We start from the raw sequence: 14,689 nt of genomic DNA, 5'->3' as shown, positions 1-14,689 counted from the left end.
CAAATACTTCGTATTTTGTATTTACAGAAATTCAATTTAATTTTCATTAATTTTAGAGTTACAAAGTTCAACTTCTCGGAATTAGTTGTTAAAAATCCCTAGTGCATTTGGGGTCACTATTAGTATTTTCGAATAGAGCTAGATTCCACGAACGTGTAGGCGAAAATCGTGTGCGACTTAGATGTTATTGAAACATTATTTGTTGTTGATTGTAAAACTATGAGTTGTCTGGAACTCTATGTTTTCATGCTAGATAATGCCATGAGAGTTTTTGGAAGTCATTGCAAATAAAAGATTTTTAGTGCTTAACAAATGATGAACTACGATTGGCTTGATTCCTTCACAGAGTATGTCAGCAGTCTAACCCTAAGGTTGGATGGAGCAACAAAGTAAAACGAAAAGCTCCTACGCTGTTAAACTATTGGTTTGTTTTTTGTCATATCTTGGGGTAGGAGCTTGACAACTCTAATAATATCTGAACTTAGGTATTAAGTTCTCTTACCTTTTCATTAAAGTGAGAACTATGAGTGAAAGAAAAAAGAAGAAAACTAAAAGAAAAAGTTGACAGCAAAGCAAAAGTAAAAAGTTAAAGCAAAAAAAAAAAAGTTGAAATTGGCGTCCAATATTTCTCAATAGAGCTGCAAAGCTGTGCCTAAATCTATTATCGCAACAGCAGTAACTGAGAACCTTTTCGTATTCTTCTATTATCGCAAAGCAGTGCCTAGATTCTAACTCGTTCAGTGCCTCGGGTTCAAGCTGTGTTGCTAATTCAAAGTTACAAATTTTCATTTTAATGGGCATGAATATTGCCTCATTGTGATTGGGAAGAAGAAAGGTTTGTCTGATTTGTGTGGGAACTTGAAGAAAGACCTTTGTATGGTTTGAAGATTAAAGTACGAGTATTCATTTATACAATCTTTTCACTTTCAAAGTTTACCAAATCCACAATGGCACAATGTATGAAGCCATTGAGTAGTTGCTTTATTTTTTATTTTTTAATTTTTTATAATTTTTTATAATTTTTTAATTTTTTTTTAATGAATTGGAAAAGAAAGAGATTGCACACCGAGTTTATTAGACTTAGTAGAGTACAGACATGAAAAGACATATTTCGTCCAATGTGCATGAAGCACATTGCATGTAGAGATTTTTCAATTTGTCCGGAACGCAGGGTGGTACACTACATGTCATTATACAATTAGAGAAAAAAGTTTTTTTTTTCAAAGTGTATTATGACATGTGGCTTACCACCCTGTGTTTCGGGCACACTGAAAAATCTCCACATTGAATTCCTTCTCTAATAACATTATATATAGGTAAGCCCCTCTTGAAGCAAAAGATAATTGTTTAGCCTTAACAGTTGTATAATCAATTTCAATTTTATTGCCATGGCTTGTTCTCTCTTTCAACAAAATGGTTAAATACTTTATCTGCTTTATGTTACCTGTTTTTGTCTAAACAATATGTGCTTGCATTAACACTATTTTTTGTTTCAGGGTTTTCGACATCATTTTCAGATTCACCTCCAACTCATTACGCTCTAAAAATCCGGTCGTTTTCAGTGCTAACCAAAACTTCAGCGGACGAATATGAGTCGGGAGAATTTGAAGCTGGAGGATACAAATGGTAAATCCCTCATTATATCATCTGCTAAATTTTGAGTTTAATATCTTCTTCTGCAAACTTATGTTTCACTCTCACTATCTGACATTAGTTCTATGACATTTTCCTTTTTGTAATGCAATAATGTGTTTCGTATATCATGTGCTGTGCATGTAAACTGGTAAAAATAAAATGTTAGCCATACTGCATGTTTGCTTTCAGGAAACTAGTGCTCTACCCGAATGGAAACAAGAAGAAAAATGTCGAAGACCACATCTCTGTTTACTTGGAAATGGTTGGAGCTGATTCACTTCAGACTGGATATGAAGTATATGTTGATTTCAGGTTCTTTTTGCTTGATCAGAATAAAGGCATGTTTCTGGTTCTTCAAGGTACATACTACCTAGCTACTTCAAAAGTTAGTTCTCATCAAGTGTTCATATTCATAGGCCGGAAATTTTTCTTGTTTGAAAATTGCAATGCTACCTGCTCATTTTCTGATCATTATTTTTTACCTTGTGTATTCCATAGATGCCAATAAAAAGGAAAAATGTTTCCATGCAATGATGCGTTATTCAGGTTTTGATAAGCTTATAACTCTTACATCATTTACTAATCCTTCCAACGGATATGTCATTGATGATAATTGTGTGATTGGAGCTGAGGTCTTTGTTTGTAAAGAAAGAAGAGCTGGCAAAGGAGAGTCAATCTCGAAGATCATGGATGCTGTTAAGTGCAAGCATGTTTGGAAGGTTGAGAACTTTTCAAAGTTAGGTACTGAGTGCTGCAAATCAGAACCATTCACTGCTGGAGAACGGAAATGGTATCTCTGCTAGGCCCTTTATATTAATACCCTTAATAAGAGAACTTTAAATTTTTAACCCACTGTATAATCTCTTGTCACTCATCTTGTTTTACCTGCAATGACAAGCGAAAGGATATGAACTTTGAGTTTCAAACTATATATGCTATTTTAACTACATAACTTTTGCACTAGATGTGGTGATCATTGTAAAACTAGATTTTTTTTCCTTTTTTTTTTTTTTTCCTTCTTGAAAACCTCAACTGTACAAGGAGAATTTTATTAATAACGAAAAAAAAAGTTACATCTAGTTAGGAGGGACATAAACCTAACCTCTCATAACAAAAATACTTGAAAAGAAGGGGATCACTGTAAAACTTGCTGAAATTTAGCTTCCCATGTAGGAGTTTGCTCATTTAATTCAATCCCAAAGATGTGAGGTGAATTGGGTCCCATCCCAAATAACGAGAGATATGTAATAAAAAGTCATCATATCCTTCCTAATGTTGCAGGAAGATAAGTCTCTATCCCAAGGGAAATAACCTTGGAAAGGGTACTCACATATCTCTTTACTTGGAATTGGATGATCCGAAAAAACTTGCTGGTTCCAAAGTATTTGCAGAGTTTTCCCTGTTCATTGTAGATCAAATGTATGCCAAACAAGTGGGCTTAAAAGGTAAAGATTGTCCTATTTCAGTGTTTAATTGTATGCATCCTTCATAACATCTGGGTGGATTATGTGTAGATAACATCTGGTTCAGTACCTCAACGCCGAATTGGGGCTGGCATAAGTCCATTTCGCTAGCCACTTTGAAGCAGGCAGGCAATGGGTTTTTGGTGAAGGATACTTGCATAGTGGAAGCAGAGGTCACTGTCCATGGAATTGTAACTGCACTGTAGGCGGCATGTCGTATGTTTTGGCTGTTGCTAAAAAGATGTTACGATTGAAAGGAGTAAAGGTCTTGTCCACTGTCCATGATGTTGTAAAAGCACTGTCTAGATGTGGGTGTACCATAGTGCTAAAATCCTCGTTCACCAAATGACTTGTGATTGAAGGGTATTTTGATGTTTTTAACTAATTTTGGCTGAAGTCCGTGATTTTTGCGAATTGGAAGGCCGGTTTTCTTTTTTATAAGTATGTTATGCGTTAAACATATTGAACCATTGGCCGGTTTTCTTCTTTATAAGTATGTTATGCACATTTTTGACATTTCACCTCGCTGTGTGAGGTCAGTTAAGACCAATAAATGGGCAAACTTTATTCAGAGAGTTGAGCTATTTGGTTTAGCAACAGCCAAAACATTCAGTTCAAAGTTCACGTAGCCCCTATATAACTCACTGTGTCCCGGCCGGTTCAAAGTTCAAAACCCTCCCTCCCTTTTAGTGTTAATTAGGGTAGAAGATCACTTATAATAAAAACAAAAATTAAACATATCGAGTCGCTTAAGTACCATCACAGTGTTTTGCATTAAAAAAAAATAAATAAATAAATAAACCTTGTTGAGGTTGTGATATTCGGTAATAGAAAGTAACATTGATAAGATATTCAAATTACTTATGTCCTGTAACAACATTCCAATGTATTATTCTTTGGAGATCGTAAGTAACATGACAATGACCGTAACGATAATGATGATGTTGTCAATAATTGTGATACATCTCATTGTTTATTTGTTTTCTAACTGCTATGAGTATATTTAACTTTCTTATTTGACTGAACGAAAACGTTAACTTTGTTTTATATTAAGTTCTTTGTTAACTTTGGGATCTATTTAAGTTCTTCTGTAACAACTTTTTGCACAGCTCCATTCTCTAAACAAATTTTTTTATAGACGCCTCTCACGCATGAGGCGTCATCTTCTCCCTATGTAATCAAAATGATAAGAATTCTGTTTGTTTTTCAAATTTTCAAATAGGTAACAAGGGCAGTCCTCTTGAAGCAAAGGAAAACTGCTTTACTTCCATGGTTAGTCTTAATTTCGACCATGATGGCTGATGAGTCGATTTCATATTTTATATTTGACCCTATTCTTAGTATATTTAAGTAATTATTTTGGTGAAATTTTGATATTTTGAATTATATTTACAATGTAGGACATTCAACTTCATCTTGAGCAAAAAGTGATCAAACAGACGAATTTGAAGTAATTCCAAATGGAAGATGTTCGTGTATCTCTCAACTTGTTCGTATCAAAGTTTTAGATTTTTCTATAAAGCGGTTTATTTATGGCGATGAAATAAAGGATCAGCGCACAATGATGTTAGAGTGATGTTTGGGGCATAATTGGGCTTTTTGGCGTCCATGATGATGTCTTTTGGGTTTGAGGCCTTCTGAAATTATGTTTGGGACATCTCAAACTTATTTTCTAGTCGTTTTGGGCCTATTTTGGAGCCTTAAGATTCATAAACGTGGCTTATTTGTGGCTGGGTAGATTTCCTATATTTAAGTAGGATTAAGTTTCCCAGTTTCTCTAAAGTTATTATGTTTCCTAGTTTTTAAAAGACATTTTCTAGTAAGGATTTTAATTGTGTAGTAGTATAAATAAGGCTTTTTAACCATTAGGGTTTTGGGGAGAGGAGAACGCATAAATTTTGGAGAACTTTGCTAGGCTTTGAGGATTTGTATTCTTCTTTCAATGTGTTTTCTATCCTTGTTTTTAATAATATTTTGTTTTATAATTATTCGTAACTAATTTTCTTAGGCCACGAGCCTTAGCAAGAATATGCAGTTTCTTTTCAATTTACTTATGATTCTATGCATGCAGGTTTGAATTATTAATCACTGTATTTAAACTATCTACATGTCTTAATGCTTGATCATCATTAGGATATTTAGAAAAGTAATTTGATGCAATTTTGGTCGAAGGTGGGTCCCTAAAATTGACGAAGGCTTCTTGTGGTTAATATGTGCAAGTTCACTTAGAATAAATACCACGTCTTAAGGGTTGCATTTCAGAGGGTTTTCACAAAACTTAATGAGTTAAGTATGTTTAAATTTGATCTGAATACCACTGACAGGTTGCATGTTTGATATATGCTCTATGTTGGGGTCCAAGTAGGCATATATTAGGAAAAACCAAACCTTCAAAATATGTATGTGTAATTCATAAGTAACTGGAAGAACTATATAGGATTGTTAAGTTGACGGCAAAACCCTAGTGCTTTTACAATTTAATTTTCAAAAATCGTTTTCTTTTAGTTTATTTTATTTTTCCGATTTATTTAAGTATTTCTATTAAATTCGTTTTTATTACTTTAAATCACAAAATCAACCTTTTTCTAAACTTTGTTTTAAATAATTAATTAAGATTTGGTTTGACATAAATTATTCATTCAACCCCCTGTGAAGAACAACCTTGTTAGAGCTGTACTACGATTACCTTGTGCTCGTGTAAGTATTTTAAGTGTTTTTATCCCTACTTTTGCAGGTGGTAAAAATTCTATCAATGGCAATTAACATACTTAGTTACTTCGTCTCTATATTTTGTGTTTTAGAGGCCAATGATGCATTCAGATTTAAGTGCACTGTATCTATAGATGCTAATATATATGCTTGAATCACTATGCCTTCCTGTGTTTCCTCTATTTGGTTTCAGGGGTTTTGAGATTGTTTTCAAATTCACCTCCATATTATTACAGTCTAAAAATTTAGTTGTTTTTCGTTGCTAACCAAACGTTCAGTGGATAGATATGAGTCGAGAGATTTCGAAGCTGGAGGATATATGGTAAGCCCCAATGATCATGTCCAAAGACATTGTTGTTTTCTTAATGATTTTTTTGTTTTTTTGTTTTCTTAATGATGTAGTTTGGTTTGCAAATCATTAGTTACACATATAATATTTTTGGGAAAAGAAAAAGGGTTGAGAAAGAAGTTGGGATAAGCACCATTTTTCAGTGCTCTCTATATACATTAGCCTTATTACATATGTGTTTGATCACACGAAACTAGTGCCCTACCCGAATGGAAACAAGACGAGGAACGTGGCTGAGCACATATCTCTCTTCTTGGGAATGCTGAAGCCGATTCACTTGAGACTGGTTGGCAAGTGTTTGTTAACTTCAGGTTATTTTTGCTTGAACAGAAAGGGGGCTTCTACTTTGTTCTTCACGGTATTGTATCTTCAAATTTATCTCAATAAGTGTATGATTGAGGAGTTGATTTTTTTCATGTTCTCGGAGCGTGTTATTCCTTTTAATTTTTCTGAACCATTTTTCATGTTGCATTGATTAGATGCGAAAGAAAGGAAAAATGTTTTCACGGGATGATACCTTATTCAGTTTTTGATCGCTTTATTCCTCTTAAAGCTTTTATTAATGCTTCCAACGGAAGTCTCATGGATGATACCTGTGTTTGGAGTGGACGTCTTTGTTTGTAAAGAAAGAAGAACAGGAAATGGAGAGTGTCATGTTTGGAAGGTTGAGAACTTCTCAAGGTCAGATGCTGAGAGCTACTACTCAAGAAGTATTCAGTGCTGAAGGCTTGAAGTGGTGTTCCAATGATAAAAGATTTCACTCTCGATAATTCAATTACTATATCTTATCAAAATAGAGCTAAATCACCTTTTTTAAATTTTTTCTTCAATGTGTTGATAATGGAGCTTAATCTCAAAAGGATATACTTTTTGAACTACACGATTTTTACATTATTTTTAAAAGTGTTGGTAAATATCTTGTTAAATTTTTTTCTCCAATGTGTATAGAACCGTTGTTTTAAATTAAACTAGGATGTTCGTGTAATCTTGAAATGTACACTTATTCTTCATGTGATGGCTGTTGCAGGAAGCTACTGCTCTATCCCTACTGCTCTATCCTAAGGGAAATCAGAAAGGAAAGGATACTCATATTTCTCTCTACTTGGAATTGGATGATCTGAAAGAACCTGTTAAAAGCCTCTCTCTTCTCCTACAAAAGTGGCTTAAGCCTTCATTCACAGAAATCTGTTAAAGCAATTAGAAGGTGAGTGTTATTTAGGTCCACTAAATAATTAGGCTCATTAAATCTTCTACATAGGTTGATTGACTCTTCTACACTAGGTTCATTGACTTTTCTACATTAGGTTCATTGTTTGAAAGAGTAAATGATGTGTATTTGTAATTAATCCATGCATTTGTATTCACTTTATATTGTACATTTTAGGATGAATTGAAGTTGAGTTGATTTGAGGATGATTTAAAGTTGAGTTAAGTCAAATTTTACGTATTTCGAATGTTTGGGAATTTAATTTAATTTTTATTAATTTTAGAGTTACAAAGTTTGGTTTTTCGTAATTAGTTATTAAAAATCCATAGACCTTTTAGGGTCACTTTAGTATTTTTGAATAGAGCTCGATGCCACGAACGCATAGGCGAAAATCATGCTCGAATCAGAGTTCTTGAAATGTTATTCGTAATTAATTGTGAGTTGTCCAGAAGTTGTCTAAAACTCTATGTTTTCCTAGTAGATGATGCCATAAGAATTTTTGGAAGTCATTGCAAATACAAATTTTTTGAGATTAACAAAACGATGAATTATAATTGGCTTAATCTCTTCACACAGTAAGTAAGTAGGCAATCTAACCCTTATGTTAGGTGCAGCCGCGAAACAAAATGAAAGGTTCTTAGGCGGTTGAACTATTGGTTTGTTTTTACTTATGTCTCGGGATTGGAGCATGACAACTTTCATTGTATCAAACATTAGTATTAAGTTCTCGTACCTTTTACGTTAGAATGACTATGTCCATGAGTGAAAGAAAAAAGAAGAAAAGCAAAAAGAAAAAGTTGACAGCAAAGCAAAAAGATAAAGTTAAAGCAAAAAGCAAAAAGTTGAAGTTGGCTTCCAATATTTCTCAATGGACCTCCAAACCAGTGCCTAAATCTATAATCGCAACAGGAGTAACTGAGAACATTTTCGTATTCTTCCAGATTATAATTGGTTCAGTGCCTCGGATTCAAGTTATGTTGCTAATTCAAAGTTTCAAAATTTCGTTTTAATGGGCATGAATATTGCCTCATTGTCTTGGGAAGAAAGCTTTGAGTGCTTTGTGTGGGAATTTGAAGAAAGACCTTTGTATGGTTTGAAAATTGAAGTGTACGTGTCTTCCTTTATACAATGGATGAAGCTATTGAGTACAGTATAGAGAGACGAAATCCAAGGTATCCACAATGCATGAAGCTATTGAGTACTGTATAGAGAGATGAAAAGACATATCTCATCCAATATGCAGCATGCTCCTTGCATGGAGAGATTTTTCAATGTACCGGAGCATGAGATGGTACGTCATATGTCATTATACAATTGAAGAGATTTTTTTTTTTTTTTCAAGTGTATAATGACGTGTGGCATATCATCCTATGTTTGGGGCACACTAAAAAAAATCTCTTCATTGGATGCGTGTATTTCCTTCTCTAATGACATTATATATATAGGCAAGCTCCTCTTGAAGCAAAAGATAACTGTTTAGCCTTAACAGTTTGTTAAGCAATTTCAGTTTTATTGCCATGGCTTGTTATCCCCTTCAACAAAATGGTTAGATACTTTATCTGCTTTATATTACCGGTTTTCAGATTTCAGGATATTGTTGTATGCCATAGATGCCTGATATACACTTGCATCAACACTTTTCTGTTTCAGGGTTTTCGACATCATATTCAGATTCGGCTCCAACTCATTACTTTCTGAAAATCGGGTCATTTTCTTGGGTAACCAAAATTTCAGTGGACAAATATGAGTCGGGAGAATTTGAAGCTGGAGGATACAAATGGTAAATCCCTCATTATATCTTCTGCTGAAGTTTGAGTTTAATATCATCTGCAAACTTACGTTTCACACTCGCTGTCTGACATTAGTTCTATGACATTTTTCCTTTTTTGTAACACAATAATTTGTTTCGTATATCATGTGCTGTGTAAGCTGGTAAAAAAATGTTAGCCATTCTGTATGTTTGCTCTCAGGAAACTAGTGCTCTACCCGAATGGAAACAAGAAGAAAAATGTGGAAGGCCACATCTCTGTTTACTTGGAAATGGTTGGAGCTGATTCACTTCAGACTGGATTCGAAGTATATGTTAATTTCAGGTTCTTTTTACTTGATCAGAATAAGGGAATGTTCCTGGTTCTTCAAGGTACATTATACCCACTTCATAGACCTGAAATTTTTCTTGTTTGCAAATTGTAATGGTCACTGCTCATTTTCTGATCTTTATTTTGAACCTTGCATATTCCATAGATGCCAATAAAAAGGAAAAGTGTTTCCATAGGGTGATGCGTTACTCGGGATTTGATAGGCTTATCAGTCTTAAATCGTTTACTGATGCTTCCAATGGATATGTCATTGATGATTCCTGTGTGATTGGAGCTGAGGTCTTTGTTTGTAAAGAAAGAAGGGCTCGCAAAGGAGAGTTAGTATCGATGGTCGACGTTGCTGTTATGTGCAAGCATGTTTGGAAGGTTGAGAACTTTTCAAATTTAGGTGCTGACCCCTACAAATCAGAACCATTCACTGCCAGAGAACGGAATTGGTATCTCTGCCAGGCCCTTTATATTAATACCCTTGATAAGAGAATGTTAAATTTGTTATCCACTGTATAATCTCTTAACACTCATCCTGTTTTACCTGCATGATAATCATCTTTATTAGCTAAAGTTAATTTCCCCCAACATAGCAAAATGATATGATTTTTGAGTTTCAAACCATATATGCAATTTTAACTAAATTTTCGCACTAGATGTGGCCGATCACCGTAAAACTTGTTGAAATTTTGCTTCCAATGAGAGATGTAATGAAAAGCCATCATATTCTTCCCAATGTTGCAGGAAGATAGTGCTCTATCCTAAGGGACATAAGAAAGGAAAGGGTACTCATATTTCTCTTTTCTTGGAATTGGATGATCCGGAAAAACTTTCTGGTTCCAAAGTATTTGCAGAGTTTTCCATGCGCATTGTAGATCAAATGCATGCCAAACATGAGTGCTTAAAAGGTAAAGATTGTCCTATTTCAGTGTTTAATTGTATGCATCCTTCATAACATGAGGGTGTATTACGTGTAGCTAACAACTGGTTCAGTACCTCAACTCGGGATTTCGGTTGGCCTACGTTCCTTAAACTGGACACCTTCAGTCAGGCAGGTAATGGGTTTTTGGTGAAGGATGCTTGCACAGTGGAGGCCGATGTCACTATCCGTGGAACTGCAACAGCACTGTAGTCGGCATGTCGTATGTTTTAACTGTTCCTAAAAAGATGTTACGAATAAAAGGACTAAGGGCCTTGTCTGTCCTTGATATTGTAAAAGCACCGTCTAGATGTGGGTATACCATAGTGCTAAAATCCTTGTTCACCAAATGACTTGTGATTGAAGGGTATTTTGATGTTTTTAATTAATTTTAGCTGAAGTTTGTGATTTTTGCAAATTGAAAGGCCTTTTCTTTTATAATCTGTAATGCGTTAAACATATCGAGCCATTAACATGCACATTTTTTAATATGTTGCCTCATCATGTTATGTCATTTAAGACTAACAAATAGACATTCAGCGGTGAAGTGACATGTGTTCAGTCGAGATGGTGCATTATTTCAGAATGATGCTAGCCAAATGCCCTGCTTAGCCTTGGTTATCCAACCCTGTCTCTTCGAGCGGCGTTCCGACCACCTTTACGTCCCATCCTAGGTCTTTGCCACTAACTGTGATCCGTGATGTGACCTGATTGACTTTTGGGTAGGCTTGTTCGTAGAGACTTGTGCCATATAGTTGTTAGCCTGCCCACATGCCCCTGGCAGTCGAAGCTCTTTACATATCCTAGTTGAGCTGAACTTATAAGCGGTCGACTTTAGTGCTTGGGAGTATCTTCTCCTAAGCCCATTGGACCTTGGGCTTCTAAATCTCCCTTGGGTTTTCTATGGCTTCTTTACCAGCCTACACCATTATATGGGCCCAAAAGTGCCCAACATTAAGAGGGGTCTCTGCAATTGCTGATGGACGGGGTTGGTCGGCGGAAAGGCAAGGAATTCTGCAACCTATGAGCAAGTCGGGTTCGAGACCTCAAGAGATTTTCTTCATCTAGCTTTCAGTTTTCGAGCATGATGTCTTTTAGACTGCAGCAGTTGGAGATGGAGTTAGCGAGCCAGTGAGAAGAAGTGCACCTGAGAGAAGAAGCTTGAGAAGAAGCAGCGCGCCATTGAGATGAGGAGCTTCGACATTACATTGCTAGTATAGCGCATGCAATGACAACTTTGGCACTCGCATCCCCGATCCTCCGACGATCTTCAGCTGCCATCCTACCAGCCACCCCACTAGTAGTAATTTAGGACATTTTACATACATTTGTATGAATATTCAGTTTAATATAATTAAATATTTTTTTTTATATTTGTAGATTAATATAATTAATTAGTTAAATTACGAATTTGTTTAAAAGAAATTAAAACTTTTGCCTGACGAATACATTCGTCGAGCATGTATTTTTTTTATTTAAATTAATTGGCTGACGACCAGTTCGTTGTGCCAAATATTTTGAATTTTTTTCATTTTCGGCAACCAACGAAATGATGTCGCCGGGCGTGTTATTTTTTCAACCCAAGTTGGTCAATGCACTTTACATAACGAAATTAAATTTTTGTTGAGCGACGAGTTCTATGCGATGAACTTGGCTCGACGAATGTCCGTTGGGTAAAATCTTGGATGACGAAATAGTGTTTGACCTGACGAAATCCTTTTGTCTGAAAAGGGTTTTGTTTGTAGTGTTTAGGGGTGTACAATAGGAGAAAAACTTTTGTAGAGCTTGGCTTGCCACTTGATTTCGTTGAGTGACACTACAATCCATTTAAAACTCACTGCTTGGCAAGTCTTAAATATAATCTTTTATCATTTTTTATATTTAAAATTCTCATAATAATTTTTTCTACTAATTAATATATACCATGGATCAATCTAATGTTTCCTAATTTTTTTTATTTCCCCTTTTTTTTCCCCACATTTCCCTCCACTTTATGTTTTGCAGTGGGTCTTCACTCTGAGTTTTTATCAATAATAACCAAATTTGGCTCTTAAGTTAAAAAATTTCAGTTTTTATAAAAACTGTCAAATATAACAAAATGTTCACTTAAATAGACACAAACACCCGTATAATTTAACCTAATTACAACCTAAACCAAAACCCTTTTGATGTTCTGCCTTCAGACATGGAGTGGAAAACTGCAGACCCACATACCAACTGCACAGCAAACTTTCAAATTCAAAAGTCATTTTCGCGATTTACAAAATTACCATGGATACAATTTTATCAAGCGATGTTTTGTCCACATTTCTTGAATTGTCTTCCACTTCTCTCTCTCTCTCTCTCTCAAAATTCCTACTTTTTTTTTTTCCATTTGTAATTTTTTGATGGAAAATATACTCTAATCAAAATCATTGATTATCCTCTTATAAGTCTGTATCTCAACATTTTCTTTGCAAAAAAAATCATTGATTCTCCTTTTATAAACTCAATTTTGAGCAAGCACCCTTGAAGAACTTTTCATCTGATAAACAAATTCATATCGCTTTCCAAAAGATTATGGTTTTTCCTGAATGAAGTTGTCCCTTGTATAGTAGATAGAACAATGCCTTTGCATTCAATGACACAAGGACAGCAGGTTCTGCATTAGAACTTGTGAATTTCTCTTTTAGCATCTGAGGGTGTTTGGGTAAATTTATATATGTGTTTTGCCATATTTGAAGGTTTTTATAAAATCAGACATGTATGAAATTAAGAGTCAAATTTTGGCTATTAATGATAAATACTCCTTCACACTCTCTCTCTCTCCCAATTTCGTATTTCGTATTCCTCTGTTTCAAAAAAATTCGCAGAGAAAATGAACATGGTTCTTTGCAGAAAATGGAACGAGCTTGAAAGGATTAGCAAAGCCATCTGCCAAAAAAAAAAAAAAAATGGAAATCAGAATTAGCAAACCCTGTGTAGAATTACATCTGGAATTTATAATCGAATGGCTAAGTCTATTTAGAATTTGCATGTTTTCACACCACCATCCCACAGACCTAAAAACAAGGTTCTCGCTTCTGAAGCTGCTAAAACTTTTATCTCATACAAAAGGCTGAACAATAATAATATTAGGATAAGTGCAAAAAATAATTTTGGGGTCTATTCATCTTTTTATGTATTTATTTTTCAAATTTGTATAGGGCTCAAATAGTCATTCAGACAAGAGTATACAAGTTATTTAAATAATTTTTTCTATGGCATGTATTCAACAATATCTTGAGTGTTAATAAAACAACAAAAAATGGGCACTTTAGATTGATCCATGGTATATATTAATTAGTAAGAAAAAATAATTATAAGAATTTTAAATATAAAAGAATGATAAAAAATCATATTTAAGACTTTTCACGTGGTGAGTTTTGAGTAAATTGTAATGTCACTCAACAAAGTTTATCATTAAACTTCACTTAGAAATTTGATGGAGTGGTTGATAAGACTTGTCACGTGGCAAACAAATTCCACACAAGTTTGTCTTCGTAAAATAGGGAAGCGGAGAGATTGTAAAATTAGTATACCGGAGATCAATATTTCCTGAGCAATCAATTAACGGAGAGATTGTTTTCGTAAAATTAATATACCGGAGACTTGTCACGTGGATGTGCTCCTTCTCTGTCTCAATCAATTAAGGAGCTAATATTTCCTGAGCAAAAACTAAGCAGCTTTTTATTTTTCAACTGCAAAACAAATCCAACACCGTTGTTTCTAACCTCTTCACATCATGGGTAGCCGTGGCTTTGACCAAGTTGCAGGTAAGATGCGTTGTGTTCAAAACTTGTACTGCTCTATTAGAATATTAGGGTGCGTTTGTTGTATTCGATTATCTCATACTGAATTAACTTTAGAAACTAAGTTGGATTGGTATAAACTAGATTAGACTGAACTAAAACTATGTTAGACTATGAAACTGGACTAACAATAAATTATTATTATAATTATTATATTTTAATTTTTTTCTATTAAAAATATCAACATTAATATATGGAAAAAAATGGCATCTTCTTCGCCTTTGTACCTTGGAAATTACAGAACTTTCAATAACAAATGCTTAACCCAAATTCCAGAGAAATAAGAAATCGTTCAATTTGGTATCCCAGAAATCAGAAATCGTACAAATGCTTAACCTAAAATTTGATCAACCACTCCATTAACATAATCCAGAAATTATTCAATTTGATTAGAACTAATTGGCATCCCAGAAAACTCACAAAACCTGTCTCCCTTCACAGAGAAGAAGAACGCAAAGCACCCAACCCATAACCCAATCAACTTCTGCAA

General features: G+C 34.5%; 2 protein-coding genes across 4 annotated transcripts; both read left to right on the top strand.

Moving 5' to 3' along the window:
- The first annotated feature begins 1,314 nt into the window (after window positions 1-1,314).
- On the top strand, window positions 1,315-3,588 carry LOC125467833. Of its 2 annotated transcripts, XM_048571766.1 has the most exons (7): window positions 1,315-1,416; window positions 1,497-1,626; window positions 1,825-1,994; window positions 2,134-2,181; window positions 2,284-2,425; window positions 2,917-3,080; window positions 3,150-3,588. In XM_048571766.1, exons 1-7 carry the CDS (start codon window positions 1,389-1,391, stop codon window positions 3,302-3,304), a joined length of 837 nt encoding a protein of 278 aa, XP_048427723.1. In that variant the 5' UTR covers window positions 1,315-1,388; the 3' UTR covers window positions 3,305-3,588. The 2 variants fall into 2 exon arrangements, with proteins under 2 accessions (XP_048427723.1, XP_009353408.1); XM_009355133.2 differs by having other exon boundaries at window positions 2,134-2,425.
- A 4,684-nt stretch (window positions 3,589-8,272) lies between these two features.
- LOC103944674 (probable inactive serine/threonine-protein kinase fnkC) lies at window positions 8,273-10,810 on the top strand. Of its 2 annotated transcripts, XM_048571765.1 has the most exons (7): window positions 8,273-8,535; window positions 8,809-8,908; window positions 9,014-9,143; window positions 9,334-9,503; window positions 9,608-9,899; window positions 10,195-10,358; window positions 10,428-10,810. In XM_048571765.1, the coding sequence occupies exons 2-7, from the start codon at window positions 8,881-8,883 to the stop codon at window positions 10,580-10,582; spliced, it is 939 nt and encodes a 312-aa protein (XP_048427722.1). In that variant the 5' UTR covers window positions 8,273-8,535; window positions 8,809-8,880; the 3' UTR covers window positions 10,583-10,810. The 2 variants fall into 2 exon arrangements, with proteins under 2 accessions (XP_048427722.1, XP_009353406.1); XM_009355131.2 differs by having other exon boundaries at window positions 8,273-8,908.
- Window positions 10,811-14,689: the final 3,879 nt, after the last annotated feature.

The sequence above is a fragment of a genome, unplaced genomic scaffold (assembly GCF_019419815.1).
Source record: "Pyrus x bretschneideri cultivar Hongxiangsu unplaced genomic scaffold, Pyrus_bretschneideri_v1 Contig6, whole genome shotgun sequence".
Taxonomy (NCBI): Eukaryota; Viridiplantae; Streptophyta; class Magnoliopsida; order Rosales; family Rosaceae; genus Pyrus; species Pyrus x bretschneideri.
The sequence above is the reverse complement of the archived record's forward strand: the minus strand, read 5'-3'. Positions and strand labels throughout refer to the sequence as shown.